We start from the raw sequence: 14916 nt of genomic DNA on the forward strand, positions 1-14916 counted from the left end.
GGGTTGTTTTGTTTTGTTTCTTCTTTCTCGTGGTTCCTCCCATTGATTCTAATTCTTCTTTATAACATGACTAATGTGAATATATGTGAATATACATGTACAGCCTATATCAGATTGCATGCCATCTTGGGGAGAGGGAGAAAAATTAAAATTCAAAATCTTATGGAAGTGAATATTGAAAATGAAAAATAAATTAATTTTTTAAAAATTTTTTTAAAAAGAATTTTTCTTGGGTACTGGGGGAAATGGAAAAAAATGACCTTAAGATAACCATGACCAACTCTATGACCAACTCAGTAGGCTTTGGTAGTTATTCCATAGACCACAGAGGAGTCAATGTTCCCATGGGGACCCAAGAGATCATCAAATCCAATCCCTCAGTCTGATAAAACTGAGATCCAAATTAGTGACATGATTTGTCAAAAGCCATAATACTAATGAGTAGCAGTGCTGAGACTATAAGCCAGGCGTGACTCCTGATACCAGTGCTCCAACACAAAAGTGTCAAACTCAGACTTAGAAAACAACAAATTAATATTACTTATTTTGTTTGATGCTGTTCAGTCATTTTTCGGTTGTATCCAACTCTTCATGACCCCATTTGGAGTTTTCTTGGCAAAAAAGATACTGGAGTGGTTTGCCATTTCCTTCTCCAGCTCATTTGACAGGTGAGGAAACTGAGGCAAACAGGTTTCAGTGACCTGCCCAGGGTCACACAGCTAGTAAGTATCTGAGGCCAGATTTTAATTCAGGTCTTCCTGACTCCAGGCTGGGCATTCTCTCCCCTGTGCCATCTAGCTGCTCCCATTTATTTTGTTAAACATTTTCAAACTGTATTTTAATCTGATTCGGGTTGTGCCTTTAGGAACTCTGCCAGTACCTGGCTGGCTGCAAGTTTAACATCTCTGTTCTAATATACCATTTATTCATTTAAGTGCCTATGACATATAAGGCACTGTGCCTGGTGCTGGGGACATAAAGACAGTCTTCACGTTTAAGGAGTCTGCAGTCTACCAGGGGATTACATATATACACAGAAAAATATAAGACAAAGTAATTGAGGAAAGAGAGAATCAGGGGTATGCTAGTAAACATTTAACAACCAGCTCTCCAGGGGGAAAATTATGCGTTACACATTTTTAAGTTTAATCTCTATTATTAACATTTTCTCCATCACTTTCTTAAGTTTAGATAATCAACAAATCGAGCCCTGATTTGTAGCATATGCTAATTCCCAAAGTGTAAATGCTCACACTGAAAATTTAACAATCTGCTCTCGAGCTGGTTAAGCTGGCTCTAGCATATGTCTGGAGAGAACATTTAACAATTGTTGGGGAGGGAGGTCAAACAAGATTTTCTGGAAAAGAAAGGACCCAAACTACATCTTAGAGGAAGCTGAGGATCCTGGTAGACAGAGAGTACACATCCGAGGTACAGGAAACATCCTGCGGAAAGGTACGAAGGTCAAAGACAGACCCTTCTAGTCTGCCTAGAGAACAGGCTGCAATAAGGCTGGAGAAGTAGGCAAGAGTCAGATTACCAAGGGCCTGCAATGCTGGTCTGAGAAGTTTGTATTTTATCTTAGAGGGCCTCTGAACAAGTGCTCACTTGTGTTAGGGTGAGACCTGTGCCTCCCAAAGATGATTCTGGCAGATGAGTGGATGATCAATCAATCAATCAACAAATAGTTATTAAGTGCCTACTATGTTCTAGGCACTGTGCTAAGCACTAAGACACAAATAAAAAGAATGAAAACAATCCCTACTCTCAAGAAGACCGGAGAGAGAAAACCCTGAAAGCAGGAAAACCAATTTGAGGGCTATTAAAATCATTTAGACCAGAAGCCTCAACCACATGGCCTGTCCATTGTATCCCAAATGGGTATGATCCAGATTCGATTGTAATTGGCAAATATTTTATTTAGCAAAATAAAAATGGAATAAAACAAATAATATTAGATTTAAGTCAACATGCCACAGATGGAGATCCTTATGTATGGATTAGTGGCCTTATTTCTACTTGAGTTCAGCAGAGGACTGCTTTACTAGCCTTATAAATCTTTTGTTGCTGTTCAGTCATTTCAGTGGATCCGACTCTGTGACCCCATTTGGGGGTTTTCTTGGCAAAGATACTGGAATGGTTTGCCATTTCCTTCTCCAGATCTTTTTAAGATGAGGAACTGAGGCAAACAGGGTTAAGTGACCTGTCTAGGGTCCCACAGCTAATAAGTGTCTGAGGCCACACTTGAACTCAGGTCTTCCTGACTTTAGGCCCAGCACTCTATCAACCGAGCCACTGAGCTGCCCCTATAAATCCTCTAAAATCTGGGTATTACTGAAACCTATATCTCTCAGTCTATGGCTATGTAGTCATGAAACAGCCTAAGTGTCCTCCTCCTTCCCTCCCCTAAGTCTTAAACAATAATGCCAGAAAAATAGCTGACATCAATGTAGAGTTTCATAATTAGAAAATGCTTTACAGACACCTCTGTGAGGTAAGTAACACAAGTTACTTCTAGATGAAGAAATAGAGTTCAAATAACTTGTCTAAGCTTATATAGTATATAAAAGACAAAAACCAGGATTTGAGCTCAGGTGTGCTAATTTTTAAGTCTATTACTCTTTCTAATGTATAGCACATCCTCTCACAGACAGCTCACCCTCTTCAAGCTTCATACTTCCTTTCAAATGAACCAAATTAAGCCCACTTGCTTAAATGGGGCTCACAGTTTGGCAGGCTGGCTTTCCCTATGGGAAGGGCATGGGGTTCTTTCTCACTTGCACATATAGTCTACTGATGGAAACAGTGACCCAGCTGCCCGGAGACCCAGCAGGGATGCCTGGTGTTAATGACCTTGGCCAATCAGCTTCTTCCTCCTGGGCAGCCTCAGTTCCCTCTTGTAGAGAGCGGTACCCGAGCTAAGAAAGCAGCTTGGCTACAAAAGCTCTTTCCTCCCAAATGGCAGACAATGAGGCACTCAAGGCCTGTGGGAGGCACTATATAAAAAACTGGGTAGCATTAGGGCAATTGGCCGTTTTCTCCCTTTTGAATCAAAAGCCCTCTTGCTTACAACAGAGGATAAGGACTATTTTATCCCCACTACCTAGCACATAGTAGGCCTTATAAATGTTTTATGAAGGATCAATTTTAGATCTTGATCCATTTCATTCATTCCCAAGACTTGAAATATTGTGTGTAGTCTTAAGATGGTTCAAACATTTAGACAAATTCAGAGATGAGTGATCCCTAACAGGGAAAGTAAAGGAAGTCAGGTATAGTGAGTTATATAGCACAGCTGAAAGAATGCTAGATATGGAGTGAGAGGACCCAAGTTCAAGTTCTACCTCTGTGATTTCCTATCTATGTAACCACAGGCAACTCATTTAACTACTCTGAAACTCAGTGTCCTCATCTGTAAAGTGAGAAGATTGGACTTAATGACCTCTAAGATCTTTTCCAGCTCTAAATCAATGATTCCTACAATCTCTATGTTTCTGAAGGCCTTTTTTTTTTGTTTGTTTGTTTCTGAAGTCTTTGCCATGTAAAGTACCTCCTGTGTGCTTCCAGAGAAGGTCTCTGGGTGACCCTGTCAAAATATGAATGCTAGACTGGACAGAACATGGGGCCTGACCTGGCATGGTCATCAAAAAGGCAAGTCATAGATATTCCCAAGATGCCAATGAGTAGACTGAGGCAAAGTCAAGGTTGCAATTAGGGAATGACAAAAGACACTCATCCCCTTCTCTCTGAAGTCACACTTGTTCAACTGGATGCCCTCAAGATCAATCAGTCCCATCCATCCCTTTAGAAACACAGAGACATCACCTCACCTGTGTGTGTTTGTCTGTGTGTCTCCAGTGCATCCTCCTTAGAGAACTGGGCACCACACTGATCACAGACGAAGGCTTTGGCACCAGCTGCAAAGAAAAGGGAAGTGAATTACAGCAACAGCCACATACCATTGGGAACTCCAGTGCCCTGGGCTAGGGTCCAGAAGGAGGAGTATGGGAGAATGGAAAGGGATGTACTGACCACTTCTGCTCGAGCTACTGAAGGAAGGGTACCTAAATCCTGGAGGAACTAAGGAACCAATCTCTCCCTTAAATTCTCATGGTAACCCATTTTTAATTCTCATGTCTTTATCATAAAGAATCTCAGAATTGCAATTGTTTTGTTTTTATTTTTTGGTTTTTTTTTTAAATTACTGGTGCAATAGATAGAACCCTGCACCCGAAGTCAGAAAGTCCTGAACTCAAATTCCGTCTCAGACAAAACTCTAGCTGAGTGACCCTAGGTAAGTAATCTGGCCTATCTGCCTAAGTTTTCTCATCTGTAAAATGGGGATAAAAATAGCACCTGCCTCATAGGGCTGTTGTGAAGATAAAATGAGATAATATTTATAAAGTGTCTTGTAAACTTTAAAGCACTATATAAATGCTAATTATTATCATCATCATCACTATTATCTACACATTGAAGGTCAGAGCTAAAAAAAAAAACTTCAAGGATCATTTAGCCCAGCCCCTTCGTTTTGTAAATGAGGAAATGGAAGGGCCAGTGAAATTCAGTGACTTACTGAAAAAGCCACACAGTCTGGCAATGACAAAGTTGAGAAAAGAAGCCAGATTTTATAACTTAGTTCAGTGTAGTTACCATTACACCTTAATACCTGAGCGTGTTCTCATCTAGGCCTTACTAAAATTTTTCAGCAATCTTTCTAAAGATTACTAAAGATCTAAAATCATTCTAAATCTTTCAGTAGAGGAAACATAATATGTACTTAACAATTATTTATCAAATGAATGAGTGAGTGCATGAAGGTAGAACACAGGGACAAGCTGCCCACTGCCCCTAATGTTTTGAAAACCTTAATAAGAACTAGCTGGCCTCTTCTTTCTCTAGGAGAGATTCGGGGACCTATCTGCATCTTAACCTTTCACCCAGAATAACAAGACACTTGTCCAGATGGGTAGCCAAGAAAGAAGCAAGGAGCAGGGCCCTCAAGTCAGTGGGTATATGGGAGCAACAGACAGCAAGAAGGAAACAGCTCAGGTTCACGGCCCTCCAACCCAAGTATCCTCAACTTATAACTTCTGGGGAACCAGGAATTACCGACAGGAGGACATCAGACAACAACATCAGCACACAAATATAAAAAGCAGTGAATGTTCCCTGAGCTATCTGGTTAACAGTCTTCAAGTCTGTAATGGGCAATCATATATATCATCTGTCAAAACCTGGTATTTCTTCCTGCAAATGTCTCTCAGATTCACTCCCCTCTTTTCCATATCTATGGCCCCTATACTGGTTCCTAGGCTCTCATCACATCACATCTAAGTTACTCCAGCTACCTCTAGTCTCTTTTTCTTTAAGATCCTAGACAGTGAAACTGCCCTAGACATTGAATGTTTCTTACATAATACTTTTTTCATGTCCCTTCCCTGCTCAAGAACCTTATTGTGGCTTCCCACCGCATAATGTCCAAATTCTTCTGCTTGACTTCCAAGTTCTTTCATAATCTAGTCCCACCAACTTGCCCAATTTCAATTTACCTTATTCTTCAACAGACTCCTCAACTCAAGACAGGTCTGGTCTTAGAGGAAAATGGGATTTTAGAACCGGAAGGAACGTCAGTGAACACCTAGATCAACTCACTGCTGAATATGAATCACTCTACAAAATTCCTGACAAGTGACAGTCATCCAGCCTCCCTCGACCTCCTGAGGCTGACCGATCAACTTTTGGAAAACTCAAGCTATTCAGTTGGTTTTCCTCCCATCAAAATCTAAATCTCTATTTCTCTGCAGCTTCTGCCTACTCTTACTTACTTCTGATCTCATACAAAAGAAGAACAACTCCAATCCCTCTGCCATAGTATAGGTTTTCAAATATTTGAAGATCATCAACTTTTCTAGGCTTAATAAATGTAGGGTCATAGAATAATAGACTTCCTGTACTGGAAAGGACTTTAGATTTCATGGAGTCCAGCTACTGAGTCTCATTTTACAGATGAGGAAACTGAGGCCCAGAGATGTTAGGTAAATCGCCCAAGGTTACAAGCTAAATAATTAATTCAACAAACCTTTATTATCTGTCTAGGAGCAGAGAACTATACTAGGTGTTGGGAAAAATTCAAAGGCATCTTCCCTCAAGGCAAAGATAGAACAAAAGGTTGGCAAACTAGACAGCTCCTTAATGTACGAGAAATGATATAAGTGAACATATTTTTGAAGATAGAAAATGGCATTCTTCATGGCACATAGGTATTCATTTTGTGATCAGCCACACTGTACCTGAAGGTGTAGTCTATGATGGTTAGCACACCATGAAGAGGCAATTTTCAAATGCAGGGACATATAATTTTCAAAGCTTACTCAGTACACAGACTTTGCCTCAAGGATCAAACAAACCAAGAGCGAAGAGAAGATATGTTCCCAAATTGAACATGGTACCAAGATACCAATAAGATGATATTCATGGGAGAGAGTCTACTTCTGGTCAGAGTGGGAGGATAGGAATAATTTCAATAGGCAAATATTAAGGGGCATTCAAGACACAGGGCAGAAATAAAGGTGATGAAGAAGATGGGGCAGACCTGGGGAATGGTGAATAGGCCAGTTTGGCTGAAGTACAGATTAGGTAACGGTGAGTGATGTGAGATAAGGCTAGAACCATAGTTGGAGCAGGATTGGACTTAAATGCCAGGATCAGGAATCTGGCCTTAATAGGTCTTTCTTTTCTAATGGTCTTCCCACCACAGTATGCTGTCTCTCCTCACTCCCAACCCCTACACCCGGACCTTGCATAGCATGCTCATTATTGTTAGCTTGTTTTGGCTCTTGGTATTGCCCTAACTCAAATGCCCCCTCTGCCAATCTAAGTCACAGACACCTTTCAAAGCCCAGTTCAATCCCACCTCTTTCATAAAGCCTCCTCCATGAACTCCAGTTCACCATTAGCTCTCCTATGATCACCTATTATGTTCTTAGTCAGTAGTGCACAGTTCAACACTTAAATGTTCTTGATGCTTCAACAGAGCACTAATTAGCTCTTACTATGTGCTAGGCACTGCGCTAAGCAGTAAGAATACAAACATAAGCATGTAAGACCGTACCTACCCTCAAGGAGATTACATTCTAATGAGAGAATACAGCAATTAAGGAGTACTGGAAAGGGGAGCACATGAGATTGCATGGAGAGAAGACCATAAAGGCCTAGACCATGGCAAGATAAGGTGAAAGCTAGGAGACTCAGGGGTGGAGTTCAAGGCCTACGGCAAACAAGTCTTGTTAGAGACCTATGTAAAAATGCTCTTGGTAAGTCGGGAGCAGCCACTGTCGAAAGGCCTTGAAGATCAGGCTGGATGAGGCATTTTGATTTGATAAAATAGAGAGTCATTACGTGTTCTGATGAGCCGGTCCACTGGCTGTCTACAAGCTCCTTGAGGCAATGAATATGCCACATACTTCTACATATCCTACAGTGCCTAGCATAGGGTTAAATACTGAACAAATACGTGTTGGCCAACTATTTTACAAAGTATAACCAACTTTTGGACATAGCCACTACCCAAAAAGAAAAGACTTTATTTCAACCTTGTTGTTTGGTTGTTTTTCAGTTGTATCCAACTCTTTGTGACTCATTAGGGGTTTTCCTTGCAAAGATGCTGGAGCCGTTTGCCATGTCCTTCTCCATCAAGTCCTGTATATTCCAACTTCATCACATCTCTCACTTTGGCCTCCTCCCTCCTCCCTTGCCACAACTTTATTGCCTCTACACTACCTCATGGCCATCTACACTGCAACAGCCTCCTAACAAAGCCGGTCCAACTCCAGTCTCTGCCTATTCCTATCAATCACGTGGCTGACAGACTCATAGAACCAATCATGTCACTCTTCTGCTTAACAATCCTCTATCCAAACCGAACTGATCATTGCCTCCCATGCACTCCCTGAATTTACCTATCTCTGGACCTTTGTCCAATGCCACGCCCTGTGGCTGGAATGATCTTCCTCTACCTCTTCCACCCTTTAAATTTTCATCAGTCCCTTAACACCCAACCCAAATGCCACCTCCTTCATGAAACTCTTCTTGATCTCTCTCTCTCTCCGTCAGTAACAACCAGATCCTCTAGTTCTCACAAAGTATTTTGTTTTGTAACCCTCTAATTAAATTAACATCCTTTCTAGGCCAAAAACTGTATGTTATCACTTTTGGTACAAGTGTCTAGACCTCATTCCCGTACTAAATCGAATCACTCTAGTGCTTAAGCATAGGGCTGTGAAAACAGCAAGTACTTGATCAGTGTTAGGTGAATTGTTTCAATCAACAAACAAATTAAGCACTTGTTATAGGTATCACACTGGGGCAATAAAGATCATGATAACTGAATAATAATAGCTAATATTTATGTGGGCAGCTAGATGGCACGTGGATAGAATGCTGAGCTTGTAGTCAGGAAGATTAATCTTCCTGAGTTCAAATCTGGCCTCATACACTTACTAGCTGTGTGACCCTGAACAAGTCACTTAACCCTGTTTGCCTCAGTTTCTCTTCTATAAAATGAGTTGGAGAAGGAAATGGCAAACTACTCCATTATCTTTGCAAAAAAAAAATCTAAACGGGGTCACAAAGAGTCAGATATTACTGAAGCAACTGAACAACAACAAATATTCATGTAGTGGCTTAAGGTCTGCAAAGAAGAAAATAAGAGTCCTTGCCCTCAAGGAGCTTACATTCTAGCAGGGAAGATGAACTCTACACAAGTAACTATAAGTTAGAAAATTGTTAAGTGAACAGAAGAGGTCAGAGTATTCAGAGAGATTTACTGAAAGAAAAATACTCTTAAATAAGGGGACCTAGGAAGATATCACAGAGGAGGCAGCACCTAACCCGGATACTGAAGTAGGAAAAGGATGTCATCTGGTAGAAAAGATGGAGGCAGAAGCCATTCTTGGCATGGAGTATGGCATGGATAAAAGTACAGAAGCCTGAGAAGGAGGGACAAGATTAAATTAAATTCAGCAAATACCATTTAAGTACCTACTATCAACAAGGCAAAACGGCAGACATTGGAATACAAAGATAAAAACAACAGTTCCTGTCCTCAAGATGCTTACAATCTAACAAGAAGTTTAAGACATATACAGCAATAAATATAATACAAGACAGAACATGGTAAGTGCAAAGGAGAGGTCCAGAGTGATATAATATTGGAGGTAACAGAACAAGTCCCTTGAGGGAAGGGGCTATGTCATCTCCCATAGCAGCCACCACAAGAATGGACCCATATATCAGGTGCTCAATAAATGTTTACTGAACTGAATAGAAACTAGCTTAAACTACAACATCGAAGGGTTTAGGTTAGATAAGGGAAAGATTCCCAAGTATCAAAGTTCTGCTAAAACACTGGGCTGGTCACCCCAGAAAATCTGGAAATCTCCTTTTTTGAACTTTAAAAATAAAGAAGATTCTCATGTGTCTGGGGTGTTTTAGGCTCATTTCTGCCTGGAGGCAGGGGGATGAACCCAGTGACCTCCTAGAGTCCTATATGCAAACCTATAGGTAAGTTGGTATATGTATGGCATTGGGGCAATAAAGATAACAATAATTATCTTTAATTATCAAAGTCCCTTCTGAGTCTAGGGGCTCAGTGCTTGCTGTGGAAAGCTCTTACATCAACAACCAGAAAAAAGCCAAGAAACTTTTCACAGAATGGGAAATGCCAAAGCAGTTCCAATTCATGCTTATGTACAGAACCAGGCCAGGGCTATTTTTCATCAGTTTACAATAGAAATCCCAAAGTGACCCAATAAATGGGGCTGCTCAGCACAGAAAAAAACCAGGGCTGGCCTTTGAAAGAAGCCGGATGAAACGACTGCTGCACTACAGAAAGAAGGTCTCCCCAGTCTCATTAACTGTCAGTGACTTTCAACAGACTAGGAATGGAGTGGATTTTAACAACACTCCTTTCTTCAGTTCCTACCATGCCTTTTAGAAAGATGGCAGAGTGGGAAGGAGGATAGCACAGAAGCTGAGGAATGGGCCGCCTGATGAGATAACGTCCACTACAACTCATGCCCTAAAACTGAATGGCAGGAACCAACATTCCAGGATGCAACACAGAGACGCGGAGGGGCAAGGATAAGGGAGTGAGTTCTTAGAAAATATCCATCGAGCTTCTAGCTGAAATGCCACAGGGAGAGAGAGAATGAGAAAGAAAGGCAATGAAGGCCAGGACGTGCACTACTAGACAAGCTGGATGATGATAAAAATAGATGAGCACAGATACACTCTCAGAGAGGTAGCTGGCTCCACCTGCATCTGACCGCACTTGGCTTGACTCAAAAGTTCCCCCTACCGCACCCAACTTGATTCAGACAAGAAATATGGATGGGTGTCCACATCATGGATGCCACAGATCTAAGCTGCCCCACCTCCATTCACCAGGTTTCTACATTTCTTCTCCTTCCCACCCACCCCTAAAAGAAGACTTTGTTGTATACTCCTGCATGTGTGTGTGTGTTGGGGGGGGGGTTATGGTTTCCTCTCTCCCAGTCCAGGGTCAACCAAAAAGCAAGAAGGGGTGATTGGAAATAAAAGATGCTGAAAAGCCAGAGATGGAGTTCCATCCTCTCTCAGAAAGGATCTATTCACCTTTAAATTGTCTTCTTAACGGCTGGCTCAGAGGCAGAAATATTTGGCAGCCCTGAAATTAAAAGTGATAAATTTTCTCGCCAAGCTTTGATCGATAATAGAGGTCTCATCTGTTAATCAATAAGACAGTCTCTGCCTGTTTACTGTGCATATGTTGTTCTCTGCTGCCTTCAGTATGATGTCAGGTTTGCATTCAAAACAACTCAAGTGTGTATAAACCACATGGCTATTCCCAAAATGCATTACGGTGACATCATTCAGCTGCTAATACATTTATAAAACATCAATGGGGAAAAGAGGGAGGGGGGAAAAGAGGGAGGTCCTGACAGCTGAACAGATTTGTACATATGGACATGGAGGCAGCTTCCCGCCCCCCCCCCAATCCCACCCCACCCCTGCAGGGCTCTCATACTCCCGCCCAGGGCAAGCAGAGATCCAAGGACATAGCTCAGGGATAGCTATATCTACGTCCTTCCCATCCCACCAAGGGACATAAGCAAAATGCTGGGGAGGGGCAGAGGGAAACTCTCTCCAACTATCATTCCTCAATTGTAACTTCAATCATAAGCCTGACTTTCTCAGCCTTTGGGCCACAAGAGGTCTGTTTTTCCTGTGGCCATAGCAGGCAGGGAGGGGTTGAATGAACAGGAAGAAGGACTTGTATCAGACTCTAAATGACAGGAAGGCTTCAACCTGGGTAGTGTAGCAAAGGAAGTAATATTTGTAAAAGTGCTTTAGTACAATGGCGGGACACAGAGCAGGCGCTTAACGAATGCTTATTTCCTTCCCTTCCTTCCTTTGTAGGGATGGGCAAAGGGTGGGGGCACTGTGTGCTTATGGAGTCAGGGAATTCTTCTAAATCATCACCCCCTTCTAAACCACACCTCTCCTAATTTTCTCTCAGGGTGGGTTAGGTGCACCTTCTTCTCCAGAGCCGTTTCATTTTCCTTCTCAGAGATCTCCTCCCTACCACGGCACTAAATTTTGTCTGTGGAAAAGGTGACCTCTATCTGTCTTGGGAAACACTCTTGCCAAAGCTTGTCAATCCCAATATAATAAACTAGTTGGCCTGGGGATGTCACAGTTGGTCTAGCAATACCTGGCCAGCTCTATCAGATGAGGGGGCAGGTACCTACTAGAAGCCATCATTATAAAGATTGGGAGAAAGAAAATTACCAACAAATCTGGGTAGAACTGCCTATTCTTTGGACAGCTATGCAGAAATGCTGGATATGAATCATGAGGAACCTCAACCTTTCCTAGAAGACCTCCCAGGAGAGGGCACAATGATCAGGCAGCCTAATGCACTTTTGGACAGCTCTGATTATTAGTTATCGAACATTCTGCAACTTCTTATTGTTCCTCCATCTACCTTCTGGGGCCAAATGGAACAAGCTAAATTCCTCTTCCAAACAAGAGCCCTTCAAATCTTTGAAGACAGTCAAGAGGTGCTCATTAAATATTCCCTGGTATTTCAAATGATCTTCATGTGTCAGTCTTGAGGATTTATAGGTCTGGCTGACCTTTTCTGGATGCTCTACAGATTATCAATGCCCCTCAAGAAAAAAAAAAAGATGAAACTGCTGTCTGACAACACCTCACCCATACTGTGCACAAGTCATTCTCAGGCTAGGGTTCTTCCTTTATGGATTTTGAAGGAAAAGAAAGGAAAGGAAAGACACTTATCTTTCCAGAATAGTTTAAACACGTAACAGCCAAGATTTATGCAAGTCTCTTTCAGTCTCTAGATTCTATCCCATAGAGTCTCAGAGTTAGAAAGGATTTTGCCGGTGTTCTAGTCTAAGCCCTACCCAAGGCATGGGTCTACCCGCATCAGTCTACAACATCCCTCATACCTGAGGACCTCCAGTGACGGTTAAGTCGTCTTCATCATCATTATTATCATCAACAACAACAAGCACCATCACAACAGTAATAAGAGAAGGTTCCTGTATCAGCCTATTGTACTGTTGGACTCCTTTAATTGTAAATAAAAACTTCCTAATGTTGAATTAAAATCTGCCTCCATAATTTCCATTCATTGCTCTTACTTTTTCCTTCTGCGGTCGAGTAGAACAAACCTGATCCCAACTTATCATCAAAGTCCTGACTGTTATCATGCCCCACTATATACACATACACATTTACTATATACATATATATACATACACATACATGTAAGAAAGATATATTTTGCCAAGTTAAATATTGCCATTTCCTTATACAAAGACTGAAGAAAAGGAAATCAGGATGTTTAGCCCATATGAAATATGCCAATTGTACCCTCTTTTAAGCAAATCATATAGCCAAAAATAGGAATTTCCTCATATTAAGCAAGGGACAAGATTTACCTTACTTACAAAGCATTCTTTATGAAAAAAAAAGATTCAGGAATTCTCTTTGTACACTTGAAAGGTGATTCAAATAGCTAACATTGGATTCACTCGGCAAGTTCTGTGCACTAGGTAGCTTGTGAGACCCCTTTTAACTTTGGGTCTATGATCCCACAATCCAATGAGTCCACCTAGCTGTTGCGCAAAGTGAGGTACACCAGCACACCCCTTTCTATACCTTCCCCAATGTGAGCAGCGTGTTGCTACCTGAGAAGACAACTACAGGAACAAAGTACACATGGGAGGAGCTTTTCAAACTCCTTCTTCCTTCAGGAAGGACCCAAATACCTATACAGGCTCATTCGGCCAATTGGCCAGGGATAAGGAGGGCAACACCTACTGCCCAACTGGCCCCTAGGGGGCATCAGAGCCTCTCATTCTTCCAGTTCAGGGCCTTCCACTGCCCTTTAAAAAATGGCCTTGTCCTTGGCTAGAACCCAAGGCAGTTCTAAAGTGTGATATGGGAGGGGAAACTGGGAACTGGGGTTATCTCCCTCTCCTCTGAACCAAGAAAGGTCCTCTCATTAGTTCACCTCCCCAGCCCTTCCCTAATAAGGTTAACAATCACTCATCAAGCATTTAATGTTCCTTTCCATGTGGCCCTGGAAACTCTGGCTCTAGAGGTGAGGACACTAGGCCAGTTCTGGCTCCATCACTGACCGGTGACAGGACCCCATGCCAATCACCACTGGTCTGCATTTCAATGTCTACACTGATAAAAAGAAACAGAAGTTTCCTCATCTCTCCCCATGGAACAAGGATACTGCATAGCTAAATGAGAACATGGAAGTTTCCTTTCCATAAAACAAGGAAGCTGAATTAAATGATCTCTAGAAGGTGCTTCCCATCCCCTTAAAGTGATCTGATTCTAAAATCTGATCTCATGGATGTGTGGTTCTGGAATACGCCCTCTCTCTCACACCATGTCCCTATTCTACTAATCTATACACTTCCGTGGAAAGAATGGATGGAGAAAACAGGATGAGACTGTTAGATAAGAATGTTGGATTCGAGGTCAGAAAGACCTGGATTCAAATTCTACCTCTGATGTTTAATCGGTGTGACCCTAGGCATTCCTCTAACTTTTGGGGGCTTCAGTTTTCCTCATTTGTAAAATGAGAGGGTTAGACCTAGATCTAACTAAACTTTAATCTAGAATCTTATGATCTTAAATCATTTAGCCTCTCTGATCCTCAGCTCCCTCATCCATATAATGGAAATAATATTACTATAGTGCCTGTCTTACAGAACCATTGAGAGACTCAAATGAGATAATATATATAATTAAAAGCTTTGGAAACTTTAAAGCATCATATAGGTGTCAGTTATGTGAACAGCATTCTAAAAACATAAACGTTTACATAAATGCATTGGGTTATGATGATTAAGAAACTGAAATCCATTGGAAGCAGAGCTGGTGACAGCAATGAGAAGAGCGCCCCACTCCTTCCCGGACCCCACCTCCCCCCCCAATACCCAAGGAGAACTGGCCTTCCTCAGCTGGACCAGGTGTACAAACAAGTCAGTTTACCTGGCTGGGCTTCAATGATTTCATCTCTAAAACGAGAATGTTAAGGTCTCTGCTAGCTCAAAGCTGTAGTTAGTCATTTTCTACCTGTCTTCCTTATTTAGGAAGAGAGAGGGGCAAAGTGACAGGGAGGTATATCGAGGGTAAAGGGGTGTCTGATGATCAGCTGGGAAAGGCAGCACCTCAGAAACAATTCAGACAAAAGCTAAGGAACTGAATAAAGTCAGCCCCCCCCAAAAAAAACCCCAAAACACTGGGGGAGGGAAAAGTCTGACCTCTGCTAGCATTTAATGCTGGATTATGGTGTGTGTGTGTGTGTGTGTGTGTGTGTGTGTGTGT

At 41.8% G+C, this 14916-nt stretch overlaps 1 protein-coding gene across 2 annotated transcripts in view; it reads right to left on the reverse strand.

Annotated features, from left to right (window-relative positions):
- The window catches only part of ZBTB16 (zinc finger and BTB domain containing 16), a 226225-nt gene that overhangs the window by 58342 nt on the left and 152967 nt on the right, over positions 1–14916 (reverse strand). For both annotated transcript variants that reach the window (XM_027847312.1, XM_027847313.1), the window contains exon 4: positions 3831–3917. In XM_027847312.1, the coding sequence (XP_027703113.1) occupies positions 3831–3917 (87 nt within the window). The remainder of the gene's footprint in view (positions 1–3830; positions 3918–14916) is intronic.

Source organism: Vombatus ursinus, unplaced genomic scaffold, assembly GCF_900497805.2.
Source record: "Vombatus ursinus unplaced genomic scaffold, bare-nosed wombat genome assembly UNPS02015398.1, whole genome shotgun sequence".
In the NCBI taxonomy this organism is placed as follows: Eukaryota; Metazoa; Chordata; class Mammalia; order Diprotodontia; family Vombatidae; genus Vombatus; species Vombatus ursinus.